Raw genomic sequence first — 26,967 nt, forward strand, 5'->3', positions numbered from 1 at the left:
GCATATTAAAAAGCAGAGACATTAATTTGCTGACAAAGGTCCATCTAGTCAAAGCTATGGTTTTTCCAGTAGTCATGTATGGACATGAGAGTTGGATCATAAAGAAGGTTGAGCAGCAAAGAATTGATGCTTTTGAACTGTAGTGTTAAAGAAGACTTTTGAGAGCCTCTTGTACTGCAAGGGGATCAAGTCAGTCAATCCTAAAGAAATCAACTCTGGATATTCATTGGAAGAACTGATGCTGAAGCTGAAGCTCTAATCCTTTGGCCACCTGAGGCAAAGAGCTGACTTATTGGAAAAGACCCTGATGCTGGGAAAGACTGAAGACAGTAAGAGAAGGGGATGACAGAGGACAAGATGGTTGGATGGCATCACTGACACAAGCTCTGGCAGATGGAGAAGGATAGGGAAGCCTGGCATACTGCAGCCCATGGGGTTGGAGAGAGTCGTACATGAGTGGCTGAACAACAAGAAGACAGCAGATTAAAGACAGAGACGTCATTTTGCCAACAAAGGTCTGTATAGTCAAAACTATGGTTTTTCCAGTAGCCCTGTATGGATTGTGAGAGTTGGCCCATAAAGAAAGCTGAGGGCCAAGGAATTAATGTGTTTGAATTGTGGTGCTGGAGAAGACTCTGGAGAATCCCTTGCACAGCAAAAGATCAAAGCAGTCAATCCTAAGGGAAATCAACCCTGAGTATTCTTTGGAAGGACTAAAGCAGCTCCAATACTTTGGCCACCTGATGTGAAGAGTCAACTCACTGGAAAAGACCCTGATGTTGGGAAAGATTGAGGGCCAGGGTTCAGATCCCTGTTCAGGCACCAACCAGACCAGCAAGGAACTGACCTGAGGGAAGAGTGCCACAGAAGAATAAAGAAAAAGAAGACTCAGAAATAAAGAAAAAGAAGACTCAGGGGTCTGATGCCATTTACAGGCAAAAGCCCAGATCCTAATCCTTGCATGCCTTTTATTGTTAACTTCTACTTCCTTGTTTGTGCTCTAGAGATAACTGTTCTTTACAATCTCAGATCGGGGATAAAGATATACAATGCACAGTCCTCCTTGTCAAGCCTTCAGGCTTTTCATGACTTTTGTTTAGCTCTTTGGTTAGTGATGACCTTTCTCAGCAACTCCCTCAAGGCTCTGGTTATGGGAACAGTCATTAATGGTTTTCCATCAGTCACATCAGTACTTCAACATCTTGTTTTCAAGATGTCTTTCCACGACATACTTTTTACTGCTCCCAGCCCTTCATCTGGGGGTGATGAGAAAGTCATTCTTTTTCAAAGAAGCCCTGTTAATTATAGTACAAGCCTGTGCATAGCATATTCCCTGCATAGGAAAAGGGGATGAAGAGAGGAGGAGATGGTTGGAAGGCATCACCAACTTAATGGGCATGAGTTTGAGCAAACTCTGGGAGATAGTGAAGGACACAGAAGCCTGACATGCTGCAGTCCATGGTGTTGCAAAGAGTTAGACACAGCTTAGTGACTGAACAACAACAAGGTGACAGCTTGGTTATAGTTGAGATGTTTCCTCTTTTATAATGTGAGTATGGAGTGCTACACATTTCTCTGTCAGTGCTGCTTTAGTTGCACCCCAAAAGGTTTGATGTGTTGCATTTTTGTTGTCACTGAATTCATTGTTTTCTCAAGGCTGCCTTTTTGACCCATAGATTATTTAGAAGTGCACTATTTAGTTTCCAAGTTTGTAAAGTTTCCTACCTTTTTGTATGATTTCTAGTTTGAATCCATTGATTCAATCCATTGGGTATTCTGCTGTTGTTGGGTGGAGTGTTCTATAAATGTTAGTTAGATCCTGTTGGTTGATGGTGTTGTTCAGTGCTATATCCTTGATGATTTCTGTCTGGTTGTCAATTATTGAGAGAGGGTTGCTGATGTTCTCAACCCTATTTGTAGGTTTGTCTATTTCTCCTTTTAGTTCTGTCAGTTTTTGTTTCATATATATTGTGGCACTGTTATTTAGTACATATGCATTTACAGTTCTCATGTCCTCTTGGTAGATGAATACTTTTTTCAATATACAGTATTCTGGCAATCTCCTTTGTTCTCATGCCTACTTTATCTGATATTAATATAGCCACTCCTACTTTCTTTTGGTTAATATTTGCAGTGGTGTTATCTTTTCCAACTCTTTTAGTTTCAATCTTCCTATACTGTTTGTTTGGTGTGAAGTGAATTTTTTACAGAAAACATTTTGGTTGTGTGTTTTTAATCTGCTTTAACCCATCTCTGTCTTCAAATTTTTGTATTTCCTTGCTATGTGTGTGTTAGTAGCTATGTGTATGTTAGTAGCTCAGTCATCTCTGACTCTTTGTGACCCCATGGACTGTAGCTCACCAGGCTCTTTTCTCCCTGGAATTCTCCAGGCAAGAATACTGGAGTGGTGTGCCATTCCCTTCTCCAGGGGATCTTCTCAAGCCAGGGACTGAACCCAGGTTTCCTGCATCGCAGGCAGACTCTTTACCATCTGAGCTACCAGGGAAGCCCTAAATAATTGTTGCTATGCTAGATCTTAAAATCTGTCATTTTGTCATTTGCTATTTGCTCACTCTGTTTTCTATTTGTTTTCTCTTCTCTGCCTTCCTGTGGGTTACTTGAACATTCCTTGAATTCTATCTTTACTTATTTATAGTATTTCTGAATGTATCTCTTTGTACAGATTTTTAGTGGCTGTTCTGGATTATTCCATTATGCATTCTGACTTATTACAGCCTACTGGTGTAGACATTTTACCAGTTTGAATCAACTGTAGAAATTTTACCTCAATTTAAGTCCCTTTACTTTTCTCATTTACAACTGTCTTAAATATTTCCACTACATAGAGAACCATAGGCAATATTAGTAACTTTTGCTTCTGCTATCAAACATAATTTAGAACACTCAAGATCAGACAAGTTTATTATACTTAAGTATAACTCAAAATTAAGGGAGCTACCCACTCCAGTATTCTGGCCTGGAGAATTCCATGGACAAAGAGCCTGGTAGGCTACAGTCCATGGTGTTGCAAAGAGCTGGACATGCCTAAGCAACTTTCACACAATAAACTTGTTTCATCTGGTTCCAAATTGGGAAAGGAGTACCACAAGGCTGTATCTTGCCACCCTCCTTATTTAACTTATATGCAGAGTACATCATGCAAAATTCTGGGCTGGATGAAGCGCAAGCTGGAATCAAGATTGCTGGGAGAAATATCAATAACTTCAGATATGCAAATGATACCACCCTTATGGCAGAAAGCAAAGAGGAATTAAAAAGCCTCTGATGAAGGTGAAAGAGGAGAGTGAAAAAGCTGGTTTAAACCTCAACTTTCAAAAAACTAAGATCATGGCATCAGTTCTCATCACTTCATGGCAAATAGATGGGGAAACCATGGAAACAGTGACAGACTTTATTTTCTTGGGCTCCAAAATCACTGCAGGTGGTGACTGCCATCATGAAATTAAAGACACTTGCTCCTTGGAAGAAAAGCTAAGACCAACCTAGACAACATATTAAAAAGCAGAGATATTACTTTGCTGACAAAAGTTGACATAGTCAAGGCTATGGTTTTTCCAGTAGTCATAAAGAAAGTTGAGTACTGAAGAATTGCTGCTTTTCAACTGTGGTGTTGTAGAAGACTCTTGAGAGTCCCTTGGATTACAAGGAGATCAAGCCCGTCAATCCTAAAGAAAATCAGTCCTGAATATTCATTGGAAGGACTGATGCTGAAGCTGAAGCTCCAATACTTTGGACACCTGATGAGAAGAACTTACTCCTTAGAAAAGACCCTGATGCTGGGAAAGACTGAAGGCAGAAGGAGAAGGGGACGTCAGAGGATTAGATGGTTGGATGGCACCACCAACCTGATGGACGTGAGTCTGAGTAAGTTCCAGGAGTTGGTGATGGACAGGGAAGCCTGGTGTGCTGCAGTCCATGGGGTTGCAGAGTCAGAAATGACTGAGTGACTGAAGTGAACTGAATTAATATTTTTATTTTTAATTGCCTTTTATTTGTTCTTGATGTCCCAACATTTCTCCTTTTATCATTTTATCTGTTTCAAGAACTTCATTTACCATTTTTAAAAAACAGTAGGTCTGCTGGTAAGAAATTCTGTTAGTTTTCCTTCATCTGAGAATGTTTTGCTTTCTCTGTCTTTCCTGAAAGGTATTTTGGCTGGGTATAAGACTATGGGCTGACCATTGTTTTCTTTCAGCACCATGGTTTCTGATGAGAAATCCACTGTCATTCAAATTGGTTTACCCCATCAGTATCATTTTCCTCTGACTGATTTCACAGAAAAATTTTTAGTCTCCAGAAATTTGATTATGATGTATCTTGGCATTGATTTATTTGGTTTATACTATTCAACATTAGCTTAACTTCTTGATTCTGTAGGTTTTCCCAAATATGTAAAGTTTTTGATCATTCCTTCAAAAATTTATTTTTTCACATACTTTTTTCCAGTTTGACACTCCTTCTCTCCTCTTGGGGTTCTGATTACATGAATTCAAGTTCTTGCTATGGTCCCATAGGTCTCTAAGGCTCTGTTCACTTTTTCCAATCTGTTTGAATGTTCAAATTAGTTAATTTCTAAATTGTCCTATCTTCAAGTTCACTGATTCTTTCCTCTGACCATTCCAGTCCACTGTTGAATTGATCTTCTGAGATTTTTACTTCATTATTGGAATTTTTCAGTTGTAAAATTTTCATCTGCTTCTTCTTTTATCTTTTAAATCTCAGTTGAGAGTTTCTATTTTTTCATTTGTTTCAAGTGCATTTATAATTGCTCAATGACAATTTTATGAAGGCTGCTTTAAATTCTTTGTCAGATAATTCAACTTTTGTGTGTCTTGGTGTTGCCACCTGTTGATCCCTGTTCATTCAAGAGATTTTCCTGGTTCTTAGTTTAATAAATGATCTTCAGTTGTATTGTATGATATTATGGATCTTGGACCTTCTGTAAACCTTCATTGTCAGCAGACCTCCTCTGATACCATTCCAGCCTCATGCCACTGAGGAAAGAAGGATGCTGCCTCATTATTTCCAGACGAATCTGGCTGTCCAGGGTGCCCATTTGACCTCTGCTGACCTTTAAGGGGGTGTCTCATTACTGCAAGGTGAAGATGAAAGTTTAGGCTCCCCATAAGGCATCTGCTGACACCATCCTGGCAAAGAGGGTAAGGGATGTCTTATTACCAACAGTTAGAAGTTGAAGGTTCTCCACGTGGCATTCATGTTTCACCTTTTCTTGAGGCTTTTCCCCCCTCTGAATCCATTAGTATTTCCTGGTTGCTAACTTCTCTAATACTTAGTCTGAGATAAATACAGCAAAGAGAAAATTGAGAGAACTCAGTGTCATGTTTTCCCTTTGGTCTTGAGGTCTCTAGGCATTGTCTACTTTCTTTTCTCCACTTCTCAAAATCTTATGTTTGTTTTTTATATAACGTCTAGGGCTGCTTTTAATTGTACTTAGTGGGAGGGATAAGGAGAAGTGCGTTTACTTCATTTTGTCTGGAAACTTACTGAGTACTTTAAAATTGCCTCCCAGGTATTAATCACTAATGTGTCTTGTTTTCACAATGGGTAATCTCTATATCCTTAGTAATGGAACAGAATTACATGCTTAATAATAACATTTACTGTTCTATTTTATATTTTAAAGTTCTGTACACATTTCTCACTGAAAACTTCACTTTTGATGGTAAGAGACTTTCCATCATCCATGATAAGAAGATGACATGTACTGAAAAAGATAGTTTTTTATCACCACATCAGGCTCTGAATTTGCATCATCTTTTTCTGTATCAATTATTCTGACTCTTTCCCATGTGACATGATTAGAGATCATGATTCCAGTTTATGAAGAAACTAAGGCTCCAAGAACTTGTATCAGTTGAAAAAGCTTAAAGAGCTAGTTATTTTCAGAACTGATAGTAGCAACTTGGTATTATAAGCCAGGATCCTTTCGTTATGATACTGTTCCTTCTTAAATTCTGATACTACTTCTAACACCAACAGAGTTTCAAATATGAAAAGTTCAGTGAAGTTTAGAACTGAATATAAAATAAATCAGCTGTATTATGCTTTAGTTTTGTGTACGTGCCAAAATAGTACTTTTTATTGTTTTGTAATTAAAAAAAAAAGAAATAGATGGTCATTATGGAAATTCAAGAGATCTATAGAACAAAAAGAAAATAAGAGTACTAAGCACATTTTGTTGTTGTTTAGTTGCTAAGTTATATCTGACTCTTTGTGACCCCATGGACTATAGCCCATGAGGTTCCTCTGTCCATGGGATTTCCCAGGTAAGAATATTAGAGTGGACTGTCATTTCCTTCCTCAGGGATGTTCCCCACCCACGGATCAGATGACTGCTAATACTTTAATGTATATTATTTCTGGAAACTTTCCTTTCTATATACATGTTTTACTTTTGAAAAAAAGGGAGAAGGAAAACTAATGGTTATATATAACACTCTGTTACATAGTTAAGACATGTTCATTTAACAGTACTCTATTGCTGTTGACTTAGGTCATTTCCAGACTTTTCTTATTACAATAAAACTAAAATGAACATCTTTGATTATTTCCTTATGGCAAATTTCAAGAAGTGAAAGTCTGGTGAAAAGACAAACACATTTTCTTGGGCTTATGATGCTTACTGTAAAAATACACTAGAGAAAATTCTATACTACAGAAAAACTTTATAGTTATATTTTCAAAATTGCTCATTATTTATTTAATTTCTTCTTCCATTGATTAATTAATAAATCAATTATTTATGCTAAAATGTACAGTGTTCTTTTGAAGTACTTGTTGGGGCAGAGAGTGATATGAAGAAACCAACTGGCCTAGGAGTGTATGACTAGGAGAAATACAGAGGCATCTAGACACTCCTTCCCCTTAACTTGCAAGTCCCCATGAGCAAAGTATAAAGAGTTAACAAAATAGCAAAGCAAATATAATCCGACATGAATGAACTCAGCTTCATTTGTACATATAGCTTTTACAGGCATGTAGGTTCTATTATTATTATCCAATATTACACATACACATATACACACATATACATTTTAGCTTTTGCTTATCCACCTGCTTTCTTTTTTAATTTTTTCTAAATTAAAAAAATTTTATTTTATGTTGGAATTTACTTGATTAACAATGATGTGCTGATTATAGGTGTACAGCAGAGTGATTCACTTATACCCATGAGTATCCATTCTTTTTTGATTCTTTTCCCATTTATCCACCTGCTTTCTTTACTGTATTTTACCTTCATATTTTGATTTCTCACACTCCATCCAAATTCTACTCTCTTCATTTTTGGTCCAGCTCGAGCATCTCATTTCTGTGAAACCTTTCTAGCCTAAAAATAACTTTCTTCTTCTAGACTTCTAGTGCTTATTGTTACTACAAATTGACATCATAGATAGATATAGCTATATAGATGTATATATTAGACATCTAATTGTACAGACATCTTTATTTCCCAAGTTAGATGGCAAACTCCCAATGGATGGGACAACATCTTACCCAGGTTCTCACCTGTTTCCTGTGCTGACTGCCTTTAATGTGCTGACTGACTTTAACGTTTCCTAATTCAGATTTAGTTAGTTTTCAAAGATTGCTACACCTCTTCTGACATGGAATATGTGAGCTCAACTCTTCTCTATTAGATTATATTGCTGCCCTAGGTCTGGAGATAATATTTTATTGTACTTGGGAACTTAAGTTACTGTTACTTTAGAATAGTAACTATGAGCAACTTAAAAATATACACAACACATTAAAACATATTTCTGCATGTGACAAAAACCATGCTGTTAAATGACGGCAGCACACACTGGGAGACAGACAAGTTTCCTTCATAATTTCCTTAGTTCATAGGTGGCCTCTGGCCAATCAACAGGGATTCAGATCCCAGACTGGTAAATGTTACTGTGAAAATTTTATAAAGTACCATAGAAAAGTTATTATATATCCACTGATTTCCTTGGGGGAAAAAGGATGGGGCAATATACAGTAACACATTTAAAACAGCTATCCTACATTTTAACATTTAAGTAAACTCTATAAAGGACAATTGACTCAGACATTTGTGCTCCAAATAAATATGTCTTTTAATGTAAAATACGCAGGATAAAAGTTAAAATCATCAAACTAGGCTGTATAAATTACTGAACTTCAACTGACTACAAGATATTTACATTACAGTTAAGAAGCAGCTTCAACTTTATCATTAAGCATGTGCATATTTTGAGCTCATTCTATGATATAAAACATTAAACAATGACCATCTCAACTGAGAAAAGAAAGCAAAGCTTACCTTCATTGCTGGCAACATGTCTAGGGAGTCCAGTATGAACAGCACTAATGCTTGCATCAGCATCATAAATTGATTAAATTGCCATGTTAGACTAAAGAGAAAAGTTGATATGAAAATGGCAAGAAGTGTCAGCCTCTGTAAAAAGAAAATTTTATATAATTTACACGTCTCTACTAATAAAAAGCCTCTCAGACAAGTGTTCTCAAGAGCAGCCAATATCTCTACAAACAAAACAGAAAAAAGCTATAGTGTTGCTCTGAAAACTCTTGCATTTGTTACTTATGCTCTAAATATCCTAAAGTGACACTCTGCATATAAATATTCACATACAGTATGTGTACTCCATATTATTATGGAGGCGATAATGCACCAAATCACATCTCAAGAGCAATCGCTTAAAAATTCTGACAGCTCTGCAGAAATTTTGTGTGGGTTTGCTGCAACTATTTAAAGGCAGATGATACAAAGAACATTTTTCACATCATAAATGAAAACATTTTCTTTGTAAAGTAGGGAAAGACTTGGAAAAAAATGTAACAAGTTAAAAAACTGGTTGTGGAATAAGAACTATCAACAGACACTGGGACACTATGAACATCACATTTTCTGATGCTTCCAAGATAAAACTGGAGAACTAAAAATAGACACAAAGGATTGTAAAAACTTACTTGAGAAAGAGGCTGTAAGTTTGGTCTCAGGAAGTATGTAATTGCTGCTATCTGGATTGCAAAGAACGGCAGCGCCCAGTTCTCTCTCAGGGGGATGGTAAACTCCACCCTCGTGGTATCTATTCTGCACATGGAAAAAACAAAGGGCCCAAGGGGTAATTTTTACCACCATTAGCTCAAAGATTTCCTGAAGTGAAAGATGTATTACATTAAGTATATTTGGATTTTGGTTCTTGGTTCTCAATAATTCATCCTTATCATCATCCCTGTAACATAAAACTGTCATTGAGAAAATTTAAATAACCTGTCCACAGTTAGACAGGGGTGGAACTGGTAGTGTTTTATACTCGAGTCTTAATTTTGTCATTGATTAATAATTGTTAAAAATGGTACTGAAGAATTTATTTACTGGGCAACAATAGAGAAACAGACATAGAGAATAGACCTATGGACATGGGGAGAGGGGAGGAGAGGGTGAGATATATGGAGACAGTAACATGGAAACTTACATTACCATATGTAAAATAAATAGCCAATGGGAATTTGCTGTATGTCTCAGGAAACTGAAACAGGGGCTCTGTATCAACCTAGAGGGGTGGGATGGGGCGGGAGATGGGAGGGGGGTTCAAAGGGGAGGGGACATATGTACACCTATGGCTGATTCATGTTGAGGTTTGACAGAAAACAACAAAATTCTGTAAAGCAATTATCCTTCAATAAAAAATAAATAAATTAAAAAAACTACTGGTAAAAACTGTTTGACTCACTCCCCTAGAATGTGAACCCCAAGAGGGCAAGAATAGTTTTCAAGTTTGTACACCCAGTACCAAGAACCATTCCTACAAACACTAGATATCCAACAAATGTCTTTTATTTACTTTTAATAGAAGCAAATTTGACTTTTAGCTGGGATTATATGTTAAACTGTTAAGAAGCAGCATAACAGTGGTCTCACACTTTGCATCTTAATTCTGATTAAAACTTAGCTCCATATGTGCGTGTGTGTGTGTGTATACCTTTCTACAGAAATATATATGCCTAATAAATAGTTTCATATACATGTCTATGCATATAACTTAACCTTTTACATATATTTATATATATAATGTATACTATAAAACTCAACCTTTTAAGCTTCAATTATCTTATCTCTGAAATAGTAGTAATAATAGTACCTACACTATAAGGTTGCTAAAATAATACATATAAAGCACTAATGTAAAGTGCTTAGCATATAGTAACCACTCAATAAATTTATAATAAAAAGTAATTTGTTGAGGATTAACCAGTATTAGAACTCATGTTCAAATTTTAAGAATGATACTGAATATTGATATTGCTTTTACAGGTCAGGCAATAATTCGATATATCCTGACTATGTTTTTTAAAAATGCTATTTAATAATGCTCTGGTATTTGGAAATTAATATATATTAATTAAATAATATAAGAACTTCTTTACATTTGTACAGTGCTTTATGCTTTGCTAATTAGGAGCTCCACACAATCTTATTGAGGTTGCTAATAAAGATATTAAACCTTAGAAATGAGATTTATGACTAGAGAAATATTAATCATACAGCAAGTTAGTAAAAGAATTGGGACTATTATAGATGATTCTCTTGACTTACAATTCAATGTTTTGTTCCTCAGTTGTAGACATATTAATACAGAAGTAGGACTTTCTATGTTACTAAATAAAATGTTTATGAGGTAACCCAAAGAGAAAATGGTGGTTGTTTAGTCGTGCCCGATTCTTTTTCAACTCCATGGACTGTATCATGCCAGGCTCCTCTGTTCATGGAATTTTCCAGGCAAGAATACTGGAGGGGGGTGCCATTTCCTTCTCCAGGGGATCCTCCCGACCCAGGGATCAGACCCATGTCTCTGGCATTACAGGTGGATTCTTTACCGCTGGGCCACCAGGGCTTCCCAAAGAGAAAATACTCTCACACAAATGTGGAAGAACAATCTTCTTTAACCTGGAAATGAAGTAACTTCATTTTCTAAACTTACACTTAGAAAGGGAGAAAGGAATACTGATTCCAACTCACCTATTTGTGACGTACCAGAAGGCTGCTAACAGTCCTGAAAGCCACGTACCGCTCAGGAGCCAGCTGGTTATGTAAAGAGCTGTGACATAAATTGCTTGGAGTCCAAATAAGGTGTAAATATAAAAATAAACTGGTTCTATATATCTCTGTAAAAGGGAATGATAAAAAAAATGTTTGTTATAGAACTCCTACTCCTACTCATTGCCACTTAAAAAACATGCAAGTGGAAATTTAGTATTTAGAAGTTTGGTATTAATTCTAAGAAATAAGTATACATCACTCCTTCCCATGCAAAAGTGTGCTAGCAGCCTTCTTTCTCAATATCAAGAGCAGAAGAGGGAAGTTCCTGAGGACTTTGGCTTCAGACAAGTTTTACACCTAATTTTGTCGAGTATTCCCTTATTCAGGTGAAGAGGGCCACTGTGATCTGCTAATCTTCCAGGTTTTTTTTTTTAATTCAAAGATAAATGAGGAGTGATTACACATTGCCAATTGAAAATATTTACCAGCTTTCAAACTACACACAAGCCTCCAAGTATCTATATGTGAAAATATAAAATATAAATAAAAAGCAAAATTCACAATATGTAAGGAGAAAATTAGCTTGTTTTTATAAAATTGTTGTTTTTATATCAAGACAGCTGAAGATCAGAAAAACCTATGTGAAACATTTCAACACTTTGATTTTCATCTGATATTAAATTCAATGTCACAGATCACAACATACCTGTATGGGTAGAACTCTATACAAAATACTGAGAAAAACCTCTTGGTAGATATTCATTCGTTGAAGGAGGTTAATTGTCCTCATAGATTCCGTTTTGTTATCATATATTAAGCCACGAAAACCTAAGATTAATATTTGAAAATTCAAGAAAAGATAATTATTCATTCAAAACTATTCACAGAGTCTTTAGTATATGTCAGAGAATGTGCTAGGTACTAGGGATATAATATATCCTATCCACAAAGAGCCTGGGCTTCCCAGGTGGCTCAGTGGTAAAGAATCCACCTGCAACGCAATGCAGGAGACGTGGGTTTGATCCCTGGGTTGGGTAGATCCCCTGAAGAGGGCACAGCAACCCATTCCAGTATTCTTGCCTGGAGAATCCCATGGATGGAGAAGCCTGGCAGGCTACGGTAAATGGGGTTGCAAAAGAGTCGGACACGACTTAGCAACTAAACAACAACGACTTCCACAAAGAGCTTACCCCCATATATCAGATGGACACTTGTTTAAATGTTTACACAAACATAGGTAAATTATAACTTTCGTGATGTGATAGAATCTTCTACAGAAATTTGCACAAGAGGATTTTATATTTTCCTGCCTTGCCTTCCTGTCATGAGACCTGTAGGACCTCCCCGGGGAGAATATATGAAGCCTCCCTTACTCCTCTGGGATGGGTTTGGCCATATGACTTGCTCTGAGCAATGGCATGTGAGTGGATGTGACAGAGGTCATATCAGCAGAATCACTGCATGTTTCCACCAGCAATCTTGCTTTTCCCTCTGCTGTGATAACAGTATGTTCCCCATAGAGGCTGGATAATAAGAGTGAGAAATAAATCTATTGTTAAAGAATTCCACTGCTATAATTTGGTCACCTGCTACTGTAACCAAGTCGACTATTCAACAGAAGGTATGAATAGACAGTTCACAGAAGAACATGCACACAGTTCTTACACATTTGAAAAGATGCTCAACCTCACTCCTACTAGAAATGCAAATTAAAACTTCACTGAGATACCACTTCTCAACTACCAGCTTGGAAACAATCAAGAAGCTTGACAATATATTCCATTAGTGAGCCTATAAGGGAAAGGAGTGTGTCAAGGCTGTATATTGTCACCCTGCTTATTTAACTTACATGCAGAATACATCATGCGAAATGCTGGGCTGGATAAAGCACAAGCTGGAATAAAATTGCTGGGAGAAATATCAATAACCTCAGATATGCAGATGACACCACCCTTATGGCAAAAAGCGAAGAGGAACTAAAGAGCCTCTTGATGAAAGTGAAAGAGTAGAGTGAAAAAGCTGGCTTAAAACTCAATATTCAAAGAACGAAGATGATGGCATCCGGTCCCATCACTTCATGGCAAACAGATGGGGAAACCATGGAAACAGTGACAGACTTTATTTTCTTGGGCTCCAAAATCACTGCAGATGGTGACTGCAGCCATGAAATTAAAAGATACTCGCTCCTTGGAAGAAAAGCTATGACAAACCTAGACAGCATATTAAAAAGCAGAGACATTACTTTGCCGACAAAGGTCCATCAACTCAAAGCTATAGTTTTTCCAGTAGTCAAGTATGGATGTGACAGTTGGCCCATAAAGAATGCTGAGTGCCGAAGAACTGATGCTTTTGAATTGTGGTATTGGAGAAGATACTTGAGAGTCCCTTGGACTGCAAGGATATCAAACCAGTCATTCCTAAACGAAATGAACTCTGAATATTCATTGGAAGGACTGAAGCTGAAGCTCCAGTACTTTGGTCACCTTATGCAAAGGACTGCCTCATTGGAAAAGAACCTGATGCTGGGAAAGATTGAAGGCAGGAGGAGAAGGGGACAACAGAGGATGAGATGGTTGGATGGCATCACCGACTTGATGGACATAAGTTTGAGCAAGCTCCAGGAGCTGGTGATGGACAGGGACGCCTGGTGTGCTGCAGTCCATGGGGTCACAGAGTCCATGGGGTCACATGACTGAGCGACTGAACTTAACTGAAGGTGCTTTCATACACTGTAGCTGGGAAGGCAAAATGAAATAATCCTATGTAAGACAATTTGGCAACACCTAGCAAAATTACATATGCATTTACTCTTTGATCCAGGAAGTCCAAGTCTAGGAATTATTTCCAAAGACAGACTGGCAAAAAGACAAAATGACATAGGTACAAAGTTATGCATCCAACACCAAAGTCCATCAATAGGAGGTGTTTTGGACTGAACTGTGTCTCCCCAGATTTCTATGCTGAAGCCCTAATCCCAGTGTGTCTGTATTTGGATAGGGTCTATAAGGAGGAAAAAAGGTTAATATGTGAGGTCATAGGGTGGGACCTTAATCCGACAGGACTGCTGTCTTTATAAGAAGAGGAACCAACAAAACGGGACTCTCTCCCTCTCTCTAAGAATACACATGGTGGAAAGGCCATCTAAGACCATGGGAAGAATGGGGCCATCTACAAGCCAGAAAGAGGCTTCACTAGAAACCAACCCTGACAGTACCTGATTGTAGACCTCGGGCCTCCACAACTGAAAAAAAAAAAAAATTGTACTGTTTAAGCCACCCAGTCTGTGTTATTTTGTTACAGCAGTCCTACTAGACTAATGTAGGAGTGTTATGGAGTCTTTAAGTGCCTCCTGTCCATGTCAAAGTCCTAGGAACCCCCAATGTGATGGTATTTGAAGATGAGCCTTTTGGACGTAACTAGGTAGAGATGAAGGTTATAAAGCGGGGGAGCCTCATGATGGGATTGGTGCCTTATCAGAAGAGACACTGGAGAGCCTGCTCTCTGTCTCTCCTCCTTCTGAGGGTGCAGAGGTGGCCATCAGCAAACCCACAGAGTCCTCACCAGAACCCGACTGTGCTGGCACTCTGATCTCAGCCTGCCAGCTTTCGGAATGGTGAGAAAATGAACTTCTGCTTTTTAAACCACCCAGTCTATGCTAGTCTGCTATGGCAGTCTGAGCAGGCAGAGAAGACTACCTGAATAAAGTGTGGTTACCCACACAAAGGAGTGCTGTGTCACTGCGAGAATGTAAGTAAGTAAATAAATAAGGAATATCATGATACTCTACTCCAGAGTGATGAAGATTTCAGTCAAGGAAAAAAAACAGCAAAATAAAGAACAGTGTGTACAGTAAGCAGGGATTTTTCTATGGTAAAAGGTAAAATAAAAATATATAAAGTATTTGCTTACATTGAAAATATTAACTGTGGAAGAATAAACCAAAGACTAATAAAAATAGTTACCTTAAAAGGAAGAAAGAAACAGGGTGGAGATGAGAGGGGGACTTTCCTGAATCGCCCCTGTTTTATAGTTTTGACTTTGGAACCATGTAAACTTTTTAAAAATAAGTATAAAAATATATATTAAAATGTTTTACAAAGCAATCCCTGAAAACCAAAAGCAAGATAAAACAAAGATACCTACTGAGTTGGTATTAAAAAAAAAAAACACTTCTTTCTAGTGTTCTTGAGAATAGAGGAATGTGACTATAAATTTCCAGGAGGCCACATCCTAAGGACAAAAATCCCTGGTGGTCCAGTGGTTGGGAATCCACGCTCTCACTGCTATGGGTCCAGGTTCAGTCCCTGGCCAGGGAACTAAAGTCCCATAAGCTGCACGGTGTGGCCAAAGGCAAAAAACGAACAAACAAAAAATTAAAAAATAAAACAATTACAAAGACAGCTTTGTTTTTTAGGCAGTCACACTGTTGGTAGCAATATTATCATTTCTACACTGTAAGTATCATACACAGCAGCAAAAAATAGGTAAGTGACGTTAATATCATAAGAAGTCAAAATTTTTTATTTAAATAAAAAAGATACAAATGTAAAGTTGAAAAAGTAAAACCTTGTTCTAAATTTGAACTAAAAATAGCTATATTCATATTTTCTCTCAGGGGAAAAAAAATCACATTTCCTAGCTCTGCTCACTAAAAAGGTCTGGAAACAAAGACCAATCTAGATCAGTAAGGGCCTTGGGTACCCAGAATGTGGTCTCTAAATAGCCACGAAAGAGGACTGGGGCTCCTCTGGAGAAACAGCTGATTCTAAGCCAGGGGTAGAGAACACACAAAATGGGTTTGAAACAACTTGTCGTGTCAAAAACGAGGGAGTCTGCAAAGACTACAGGAGTCATATCAGAAAGAAAGAAGCTGATTTGAAGAGCATCCCACTGGCCAAAGATTGGACAATTTGTTTTAAGAAGAATAAGGCAAAAGATTGAAACACATCAAGTATGTTAGAAATCCATGCATTTATGGTGATTTTTAAACAAGCAAACCTTTAAGGGATGCGAGAGATGTAACTCATTCTACAACAAAGGGAAAGCATCAATACTTCTCCCATCTTTCCCTGAGGAATTAAAATTCTGGGTTGCCAAACAGTTGAAGAGAAAATGTTTTTCTTTAGAGAGGAATTCCATCTGATAATGATGGCAGTAATTACAGACTTAGATTATCACCACGTTATAGTCATGACACAATGAACAGATTTAGGTAGTGATCATCAGTGGTGTCAAACCAATAGGTGAAAGGCTGAGAATTCAATAACGGATGGCCTAGGCCTAACTCCAAAAGAAAGAACTGTACATTCCCTGATGTGGAATTGTACAACACCATCTATAAAGTATTCTTGCCAAGAAGCAGAACCTAAATCTGAGCAAGCCTCTAGATCTAACTGCCAATCAAGAGGGAATTCAGACAACAGAGAAATACCGAATGCAACCACTGGGGCTCCCACAAAACCCAGAAAGTGGAAAACTCTAGGACAAAGCCATCTGTGTTTGTTTTCAACAAGGAATTATAAGGAAAAAAACGATGGTAAGAAATCCATAGCTTAAAAGAAAAGACACCACAAAAGATTGCAATGGATGAGCTTTACTTGGATCTCAAAAAACTACATCAAACATCTGTAAGACAAACAGGAAAATGAGAATACTGAGTGGATATCTGATACTAAGTCATCTCTTATTTGTGACAATGACAAGTTGGTTATATTCACAAAAAGGAGTTGCCATTCTTTAGAGAAATATACTGCTATATTTACAGATGAGCAATATGAGGTCTTGGAATTACTCCAAAATAATCCAGGTGGAGGGTGGGGGGTAGCGAGGAGACAAGATTGGTCATAAATTGGTAACCAATATAGTTGAGACACTTGAGTGCGAACCCATTAGAGAGTTCCACACTTTTATATGTTTGAAAGTTTGTAAAAGAATAGTCTTAAAAATGACTTAAATGAACTGAAAGATCAACTACTGCGTTCACAGTGATACGTAGAAAATACTCACTATTCGCCTTTAGAGCAGAGTTTCTCAACTTCAGCACTACCTGTATTTTCATATTTTGGTCCTGATAATTCTTTGTTCGGGGGACTGTCCTGAGCATTGCAGGATGTTTAGAAACATCTCTGCCCTCTGCTCACTAAATTCCAGGAGCACACTCACTCCCTCCCCTCTAAGCTGCGACAATCAAAAGATCTCTGGACATTCCAGTTGTGTCCCAGGGACACAACTGCCCTTCAGTAAGAACCACTGCTTTAGAGAATGCTAGAGAAGCAACTCAGAAGTTTGAGAACTAGTAAGGACAGTTGATCCTCATACTCACTGTAGTTATGTCCTATAAAATTGCAAAGAAAACTGAGCAATACTGAACAAGTAGGAAAAACAGGGTTAGGTTCTTCCAAGCTTCTGGTCATGTGTTTTCATCAAATGATCAACACATGACCTTGATTTATGTGAGTTTTTGTCGAAAGACACCATTTGTTGATTCATTAACATTTAACTCGACAGTACTCTAACTCACACCTGAACAAAGCTTATCTAACACATGTATTTTCTCTGTATGCCTTCACCACAGCCTTCTCACATTTAAGAAGACTATATAGCACTTCAGTGCTATGCTTGGGGATCACTTTAAATATCAAAGTAATCAACAGAAAGCACAAAAATGCAAAAAACATGGCACTAAACAGACTGTGAAAAGGACTCTGTAGTCTAAGAGCTAGAACATGAAAGCCGTGCATCACCTTGTTCAGCTTCAGCTGGGAACACGAACATCAGGCAACTAAAATTTTTCACTGCTGTGCACATGCTTGTGAATGACCATGAAAGAACCAAAACTATTGACTCTGGGGTTACAGATAAGTTTCAGTGAGTATGTGAATTTGCAAATATTGAATCCATGAATAATGAGGGTCAACTATATGGGATGAGAAATCAACACTTACCCTGACTTTTTTTTTTTTTTTTGATAAACTATCTCAGGGTAACCAAATAGCTGGTGAGAAAAAGGTTTTCTATATAACAGAGTTTTGGCTAATAAATGCAGGAGGAATGACAGTCACTTCTGTAACTACTGAAACAATGTACATAGCAATCGTCATCAATGGCTGCCAAAACCATTAAGTACAAGGCTGGTGGGTAATTCACCTTATTACGTTTGAATGTGATTATCTACACAGGAGTCAACTGGTGAACTTTTATGGCACTAAAATGAAAGGCGGCCAAAATTTCAAGTCTCCTATTGTGATAAAATTAGAAGTACAAAACATTACCTGTGACGGATACTTGCCAAAAATATACCTGATTCCAAACAAAGCCTAGAAAAAGGCAATTCTCTGCCACTGCACCCATATTAAGGATATAAAGCATATATTAAGTAGGAGAGAGCCTTTTGTGGGGGTTCCATTAAATGGAGTAAAGGTAGAGTATGCACTAAACCACTTATAAACCCAGAAAATGGAGGAAAAAGGTAAATGCAAAATAAAGGAATGAATGGGGGCACCAGAGACAAAAAAGACAACTGTAATTCTTATTTGCATTGCCCAAATGTCTCCTGTTTTCAGACAACACTCCTTTAAAATACAGAGACCTTTTTCAAAATGATCATGAAAAAGAAAACAACAACAGTAAAACCAAGAAACTGCAAACAGATAATTTGGGATGGAGTAGAGCTGAGATGCAAAGAGAGGAGAATTACATAAAATATTATATATAACTTCTTCCCGAGCAAAACATCTTCACAGATTGATTATGTTAAGGAAAAACATACAAGTACAAAGAAAAACTACACAAGCCCTATAAAACATTTAAAATGTATTAGTGCAGAAGTGTATTTTGGCTGAAATACTGAAAAGAATGCAGCAGACCCTAAATAAAATTGTTAGTTGTGATTACCTTGCATGAGGGTAGGCGCCTGCAGCATCTGCTTGTAGTAGGAGTAATATAGTCCACATTCCGTTCTGAATGAGATTTCTCGCTCCACTTCCTGAAATAAAGTGAGGTTTACATGACCTAGTTTTGTCTAAACATCTACTGTCACTGGAGAAACAGGACACAGAACTAAAACTTAAAAAAACCCACAAAACTTCGGACAAAACAGTCTTAAGAAATCTTGGCAAATAAAAACAATGGAAGGCTTGATACATGCATGTGTATGTATAGCTGAGTCCCTTTGCTAGTTCTCCTGAAACGATCACAACATTGTCTGTTACTCAGCTATACCCCAACAGAAAACAATGGAAGGCTTGATGCATAATATGTACACGTATGGCTGAGTCCCTTTGCTGTTCATCTGAAACTCACAACACTGTTAACCAGCTATACCCTAAAATAAAACCAAAAGTTAAAAAAACATAAACTACAAGGACATACTGTATAAGACAGGGAATATAGCCTACATTTTGTATAAATGGAATACAACCTTTAAAAATTGTGAATCACTATATTGTATACCTGTAACTTATGTAATACTATATATCAATTATTAATATGTTTCAATAAACAAATAAGCAACAGAAGGCTAATAATTATTGAAGCTGGGTATATATTATAGGGGTTGATTTTACTATTCTATTTTTGTGGCTGTTTAAAATTTTTTCTAACAAATCATTTTTAACAAAGGAGAAAACTAGTTCCATTTAAGTTAATGTTCTGGAGTTAATGTTTTTTTATTTCATACAAACTAAAACCTTAAAAAAACACCATTCTTATGTACTATTAGTTAGAAACAAAAAAGGGACAGTAGAAAAAGTCTCTCAAATAAAAAGAACTACAATTGCATTAGATACTTGCCTAAAAGCTAATAGTATTATATAAGATTTTTTTTCTTATATTTTCTTATATATAAAAATATTATTTTTCAAATAATAATAAACATTTCATTAAAAGAACCATTCATGCTATTTATCTTCAGATCTGGAAATTATGCAATGTATTTCCTTTTGCCCTTAAGATACTTTTTAAGAAATATTTCTCCTACCTTTTAAAAAAGTATTACAAATCAATTCAAAAATAGAGCACTGAAGAAATACTCAATTTTCAAAGAGTGTGTAAACATTCACTTAGTGATACTGAAACAAACTGTTATGTTTTATTATTATTAACTCTTCTTTTTTAAAAGGCCAGGAGATACAGGGTAGCAAACCTTCTTATATACTGAGTTGCCTTTCATAGAAAACAAATTTATCCTTGGGAAATCAAACACGAAATCAAACATTTCAGGCCCATGAGGTTCTGAAATGTAACTTCATGAGCACACTTGCTTTATAAAAAGGACAGAAAATGATACAGCTCTTCTAGTTTTTACATTTGCTACTGATTTGTGCCCTTTCTTTTATAGCTACAAAGTTCTATCTTAGCAGTCACATGAATCCATTCACCTTCAATCTTTAGGCAAAACCTGCTCCATTGATTTTGATAACATATAACTAAATTGTATCACTTGTTCCTAAAATGTTCAACCTCCTCCTTGATCAAGTAACCAAGAAGCTAGGAATTGACATTAAGCAAATATTAGCTTTTGTCCATACAAATTAAAACAAACCAAACCATTAAGTATATTACATTCCTTTCCTTCTCTCCTACTGTCTTAAAGTGTTCAAAGTATGGCTGCCTTCAGTGGAATATTCTAACATCAAACTCACATGCCCAAACCAAACTGGAGAACCAAACCAGCCATTCACATGTAGGGGGCTCCGAATCCAACACACTTTAAGAAATAAAAGGAGAGTGACTTCATAAAGATGAGGAAAAAGAAAAAACAAAACAAACAAAAAAAAAAACCACTGCTCAAAGTACTAAAAGTAGAAAGCCACTTTTGTGCCCCATCCTCTCTCTCTCTAAAATACCCAGAATGTGTAAAGAACAGAGGGGATCCTGATTAGTAAAAATGCATTTCGACATGATTAATTGGAAATCTTGGCACCAGCTGTATAGAACCAAATGCTGTACTTTATTAGACAGACACTTGCAAGTTTTACATCTGCTTCATGCTAGGAGAACATCTGCTTTACTCATTCAAACACTTTTCCGGTTTTTATACAGCAATTTATACTTTGCCTGGTGGACAGTGCCAATGAGAATGTACACTAATAGAAGTTACCCTCCGAAGATTCTAAAATGAACAAATATAATACTTCATATTTTAATCTGCACAAGTTCCACAGGGGAAGAAGCACTGTTGAAAGAATAAGAAAACATGGTCTCTGAAGATAATGACAGAAAAAAGGAGAAAGACAAAAGATTGCATTTTTAAGAAACCGTACAGCTAAAACCATGTAAGTAGTAGTTTATATGGTAATTTAACAGAAGTATTAAAAAGAAACAGGCATCAAGAAAAAAAAAATGACAGCTCACAATTAATGATACGCATACCCTAGCAACAAACAAAAGGTAACAAGCCCTTTCAGACAAATGACACCACATTTGCAAAGGAACCATATCATTAGCTTTTAAAAATCTCATGTAAATAACTTTTGTTTATAAAAATTGCCCCCCAAATAACTAGGCAACTGGTAGCGGAGAAGCCATTGAAAAACTAACATTAAAGATCACATTAACGCTAAAGATTACATTAAAGATAAATGTAACCTTTCAGAATTCAGTTAACAAATCATCTCACCAAGAAACAGTAGCTCACGATAAGACAGCTGTTCTTAAAGTTCTGTACAGGGAATCATGCCCTCAGCAAACATATTTATGGCACATACATGGTTTATTGTCTGGTTAAATTCATGTCCATCTGTTAGAATGGGATGATGCTTGCCCTAGAGTTGATTATAGCAGTGACATGTGACAGTTGCCAAGCAGTGTTTGTGAGTAGTTTAGACTAGCTGAAGTGACAGTACTTCCACTGGGCTCAGTTGAAGCAATTATTATCCCTCGTTCTACCAGTTACCACTGTGCAAATTAACCCTACTTGGTTTAAAGACTCCTTGCTTTGCAGGAGTATTCAATGGGGAAATGTGCAAATTCTACGGTATCAAATAAATAAGAAAAAAATGTTAGCATAAGGTAAAAAGACTTAAAAAAGTGACTTTAGTACTTTTAGCCAAATGAGAATTACCTATTCTTATCACTGAACATTCATTTGCTGAGGAAATAAAAGGTGTTAAGATTTCAGTCCTTGACCCCAAGCAGTTTGAGTTTTAGTGAGAAAGAACAATGCATTTTTTAAAAAGGGAAGTAACTATTCAAGGCAAGACTGGTATCAATAGAAAGGAATGACTATTCTTTGCCTATTCAACTAGCCTCCCAGACGTCAGAGGTGGTCCAGTGGCTAAGACTCCGAGATCCCAGGTTGCAGGCGCCTAGGTTGTATCCGTGTCAGGAACTAGATCACACATGACACGACTGAAGAGTGTGCATGCTGCAACTAAAAAAGAAAAAAAAGATCCTGCATGCCACAACAAAGACTGAAGATCCCGCGTGCCGTAACTGAGACCCTGTGCAGTTAAATAAATAAATAAAAATAAATATTAAAAAAAAAAAACAAACCCAAAACTTAGTCTGCCCACCAGATTCGGTGCTTCTGATTGGTATCTTTTTAATCCAATTGATCCTCCCCATTCACTCATTCATTCATCCATCCATCCATTCATTCATTCATTCAACAAATGCCTACTAACCACCAACAATTTATAAGCAATCTTTTGCCGAGAGACTGAGCAGGGAACAAAAGAGGCACAATCTCTGCCTTCATGGAATTTATAATCCAGAGCAGGAGGAGAAGAGAATAAACCAGTAAAACATAAAAGGCAAAGCAGAGAAGAGGGACAGGAAGGGAAGGGGGTGGTACTGTGAGCCTGGAGGTGGGCAGTGAAGGTCTCTCTGATGAAATGACGCTGACCAGAGGCTGGAAGAGGTGAGACAGTGGGGCCCGCGGAGGCCTGAGGGGAGAGCTGAACAGTCAGAACAGCCCGCAGGCACCCTGGAGATCACGGAGACAGGGTGGTCTGAGCAGAAGGAACAAGGGAGGGGAGTCGTGTCAGAGAGGCTGAAGGGGCAGAAACAGAATCTGAGGTGTAAGGAGGGGCCGGGGGCTGCAGGCACACGGACTCTGGGCTTGTGCCCTGAGCTAGAAGGTGGGTGTGTAGGGAGGTGTGAGGTAGGAGTTTGGTTTCGGGCATGCTGAGTTTGAGGGTGAAGGGTTTCGAGCAGAGACATACACTGCCAAACATCTAAAAGAATCTCACTGGCTGTTAGGCTCAGGATAGACTCCACAGGGAATCCAGGAAGGGAGCTGCTGAAGTAATCCTCGCAGACACAAAGGCGGAGGTTGTGAATGGTGATCCGATTCTAGATACTATCAAAAGAAAACTGAGAGACTTCCCTGGTGGTCCAGTGGTTAAAACGCCATGCTTCCCAACCTAGATGTCCATAGGCAGACGAATGGATAAGGAAGCTGTGTGTGGTACATATACACGATGCAATATTACTCAGCTATAAAAAAGAATGCATTTGAGTCAGTTCTAATAAGGTGGATGAAACTGGAGCCTACTATACAGAGTGAAGTCAGTCAGAAAGAGAAACATTAATACAGTATATTAACACGTACATATGGAATTTAGGAAGATGGTAACAACCCTATATGCAAGGCAGCAAAAGAGACAGATGTAGAGAACAGACTTTTGGATTCTGTGGGAGAAGGCGAGGGTAGGATGATTTGAGAGAATTGCATTGAAACATGTATACCATATGTAAAATAGATGACCAGTGCAAGATTGATGCGAGGCAGGGTACTCAAAGCCACTGCTCTGGGACAATCCAGAGGGATGGGGTGGGGAGGGAGGTTGGTGGTGGGGTTTCAAGACGAGGAGACACATGTGCACCCGTGGCTGATTCAAGCTGATGTATGGCAGAATCCACCACAATATTGTAAAGAAATTATCTTCCAAAAAAAAAAAAAAAAGACTCCATGCTTCCAATGCAGGGCAGGGTGGGTTCAATTCCTGGTGGGGACACTAAGATCCTGCATGCTGCACAGCGCAGCCAGAAAGAAAACTGATAGGATTTCCTAAAGGATTTAATTTGGCATTTGAAAGAACTAGAATTCTCTAAGGACAGAAATCCTGAGCCACTGAAGGACAAAGTTGCTATTTACAGATTTGGTTTTAAGGAGAAACACCTGCAGCCAGGGAAGGTCAGGTGTTTTAAGTCAGTTAAGTCTGAACTGCCTATCGGACAAATGCAGGTGATCAAGTAGGTGGCTGAATATCCAAGTCTGAGTTCAGGCGGATGTCTGAGCAGGGATGGACACTTGGGAGCTGGAAGCATAGAGGTGGTTGTGCGTGCTCAGTCATTTCAGTCATGCCCGACTCTCGGCAACACCGTGGGCTACGGCCCGCCAGGCTCCTCTGTCCCTGCAGTTTCGCAGACAAGAATACTGGAGTGGGTTACCATTTTCTACCCCAGGGGATCTTTTCAACACAGGGATCCAACCTGCATCTCCTGCACTGGCAGATTCTTGACCACTGAGCCACCTGGGAAACCCGTGGAGATGGTATTTAAAGCTACAGACAGACTGTTCTCAGCAGCTGACGGTGGACAGAAGAATGCAGGAGCTGATTCTTAGGGTTCTCTGCCAATTAGAGGTCACTGGGAGGCTGAGGAGGAGCCTGTAAAGGAGTCCAAGGAGCATCTGAGAGGCAGGAGGAGACCCGGGAGACTGTGTGCTGGAGGCAAGGAAAGATGCTAACAGGTCAGGTAGGAGGACTGAGAAATGACCACTACAGTTAGTAAAGTGAGTGAAAGTCGCTCAGTCATGTCCGACTCTTTGCGACCCCACGGACTATACAGTCCATGGAATTCTCCAGGCCAGAATGCCGGAGTGGGTAGCCGTTCCCTTCTCTAGGGGATCTTCCCAACTCAGGGACCGAATCCAGGTCTCCCACACTGCAGGCAGATTCTTTACCAGCTGAGCCACAACGGAAGCACACAGCTAAGTAACTTGGGGGACATCCATGACTTTAGCCAGACCTTTTTAAGCACATCATGGGTGGAGCCTGATCGGAATGGGTTTGAGAGAGAGAAGGGGAAGAGAGGAACACAGATGACTAAGTCACCAAACTTTGGGGGGAATTTTGGTGTTAAGGTGAGCAGAAAGATGGGACAGTAAGTGCAAGGGGGGGAAGTAGAGTAGCCTGCTCCTTCTAGGATGGGAGAAGTGTGAGAGACAGAGAAGGACGACGTGCTAGAGCGACGTGGATCAGCAGGAGACGGGGGCGAGGGCCTGGCACACACGGGCAGGGAGTCGGCGAGCACGTGTACCGGCCTGGGCGGTGTAGAGTGGGGGCAGGTGCGCCGTCTCTTCAGTTGACCTCTCCTTTCTCAGCTGACAGAGTTCAGAACACGTTACCTCAAAATACGGCTCCCTGGCATGCTGAAGGAAACGGACGGGTGGCAGGTGCAGAATGGACTCTGACCTCTGTACTACCCTGGGCTCACACACTATCACATTCTCCCACTGCCCTCGATTCTTCATCAAATCCAGTACAAAAATGCAAAGGTCTGAGGATTTCTTTGGGTCATTTTATTATGAAGGTGTTGTGTCCCATAAAACTTGTATTAAAGAAACTTGTATGCTTTCCTCTTGTTAATCTGTCTTTTGCCAGCTCAATTTATAGGACTCCAGCCAGAGAGCCTAGGCGGGTAGTAGGAAAAATAATTTCTTCCTTCCCTATATGGTGAAACAGGAAGCAGTGTCCCTAGCTGACAGTGAAGACTGGAGGGGGTCTGGTGAAGAAGAGGAGGGAAGAAAAGGCTGAAACAGTCACACAGGAGAGCTGCGTTCTAGGACTGCCAGGCAACACTTTTTAAAAGGGCGTATGTGAAGTCTTCCATCCCTATTAATTTCAGTTTTTGACAAACGTAAAAATAAAATTATCGTGGCTTCTGTATATTTAGTTTTGGCATCGGCATATTTAATCCCTGGTACATTCTGAACTTTCTTATTGCTTGTAACCACTTTTTAGATTCTCTTGGGGTGAACAGGTATATAGTTGCATCATCTGCCAATAACTCTTATCTCCTCTTTCAGTAAGGGGCAGAGCAGCACAGTGCAAGATGCCTCAGCTCCAGGACCAGTGGACAAAGTTTGAATCCCAGCTCTTTCAAATATTAGTGGATGGCCTCAGGCGACTCATGTAACAGTTCTGAACCTCATTTTTTCTTTTGTGAAAAAAAAGAAAATAGAATCTACCAGGAGGAGATTTTAGGATTTAAGACTGTAACCTCTGTGTGATATGAGTGTGCTATATACATGTACATATTTCCCCAGAAGCAATGGTTCAGTATTCTCTAACTCACAGCTCTCAGTGACTTTATAGATCATAACCGGTGGAAATAAGAACTGACTGTAGCTATATTCTGATCCTCAGGTTTGGTGTGTAATTCTTGATTTATAACAATATCTTGGAAATTTTCTTCCTCTTTAATGTTCTAGAATAGCTCAAATAGCAGTGGAATTTTTTAAGAGTTTGGCAGAATTCCTTCATAAAATCCACAGCATCTGGTATTTTTGGGGTGGGGGTTAGGTAGGTGTTTTTCAAGTTTTCTCTATCACACGTACAGAAATAATTATGTTTACTGGGGCCATTTTGGTAATTTATATTCTAGAAAATCATCCATGTTACCCACTCATCTAATGTGCATAAATCAAACAAAATAGTATCATGTGGCTCTTTCTTATTTCATGGTCTTTATGGTTATTTCTCTGTGACCATATTTCATGATTTTTGTAATTTTTGGATATTTTCACTTCCTACCCCATCTGTATCTTTTTTTAGTTTCTTTAGTTTTCACTCCCCAAATAACCATTCATTTATGAACTGTTTTCCTACTTTTGAGGTGACAATTTCTCTTATTAATACTTTTATCCTTCCTTCTGTTGTGAGACTTCG

The 26,967-nt window shown here is 38.4% G+C and overlaps 1 protein-coding gene across 3 annotated transcripts in view; it reads right to left on the minus strand.

The window, feature by feature from the left end:
- Nucleotides 1-26,967, minus strand: part of DPY19L3 (dpy-19 like C-mannosyltransferase 3) — a 74,947-nt gene that overhangs the window by 31,741 nt on the left and 16,239 nt on the right. For all 3 annotated transcript variants that reach the window (XM_020873186.2, XM_020873185.2, XM_070451012.1), the window contains exons 4-8: nt 18,965-19,055; nt 11,778-11,899; nt 11,051-11,196; nt 8,998-9,121; nt 8,330-8,464 (exon numbers count right to left, since the gene is read on the minus strand). In XM_020873186.2, coding sequence (XP_020728845.2) covers nt 8,330-8,464; nt 8,998-9,121; nt 11,051-11,196; nt 11,778-11,899; nt 18,965-19,055 — 618 coding nt within the window. The remainder of the gene's footprint in view (nt 1-8,329; nt 8,465-8,997; nt 9,122-11,050; nt 11,197-11,777; nt 11,900-18,964; nt 19,056-26,967) is intronic.

Source organism: Odocoileus virginianus, chromosome 20 (genome assembly GCF_023699985.2).
Source record: "Odocoileus virginianus isolate 20LAN1187 ecotype Illinois chromosome 20, Ovbor_1.2, whole genome shotgun sequence".
NCBI classification, from domain to species: domain Eukaryota; kingdom Metazoa; phylum Chordata; class Mammalia; order Artiodactyla; family Cervidae; genus Odocoileus; species Odocoileus virginianus.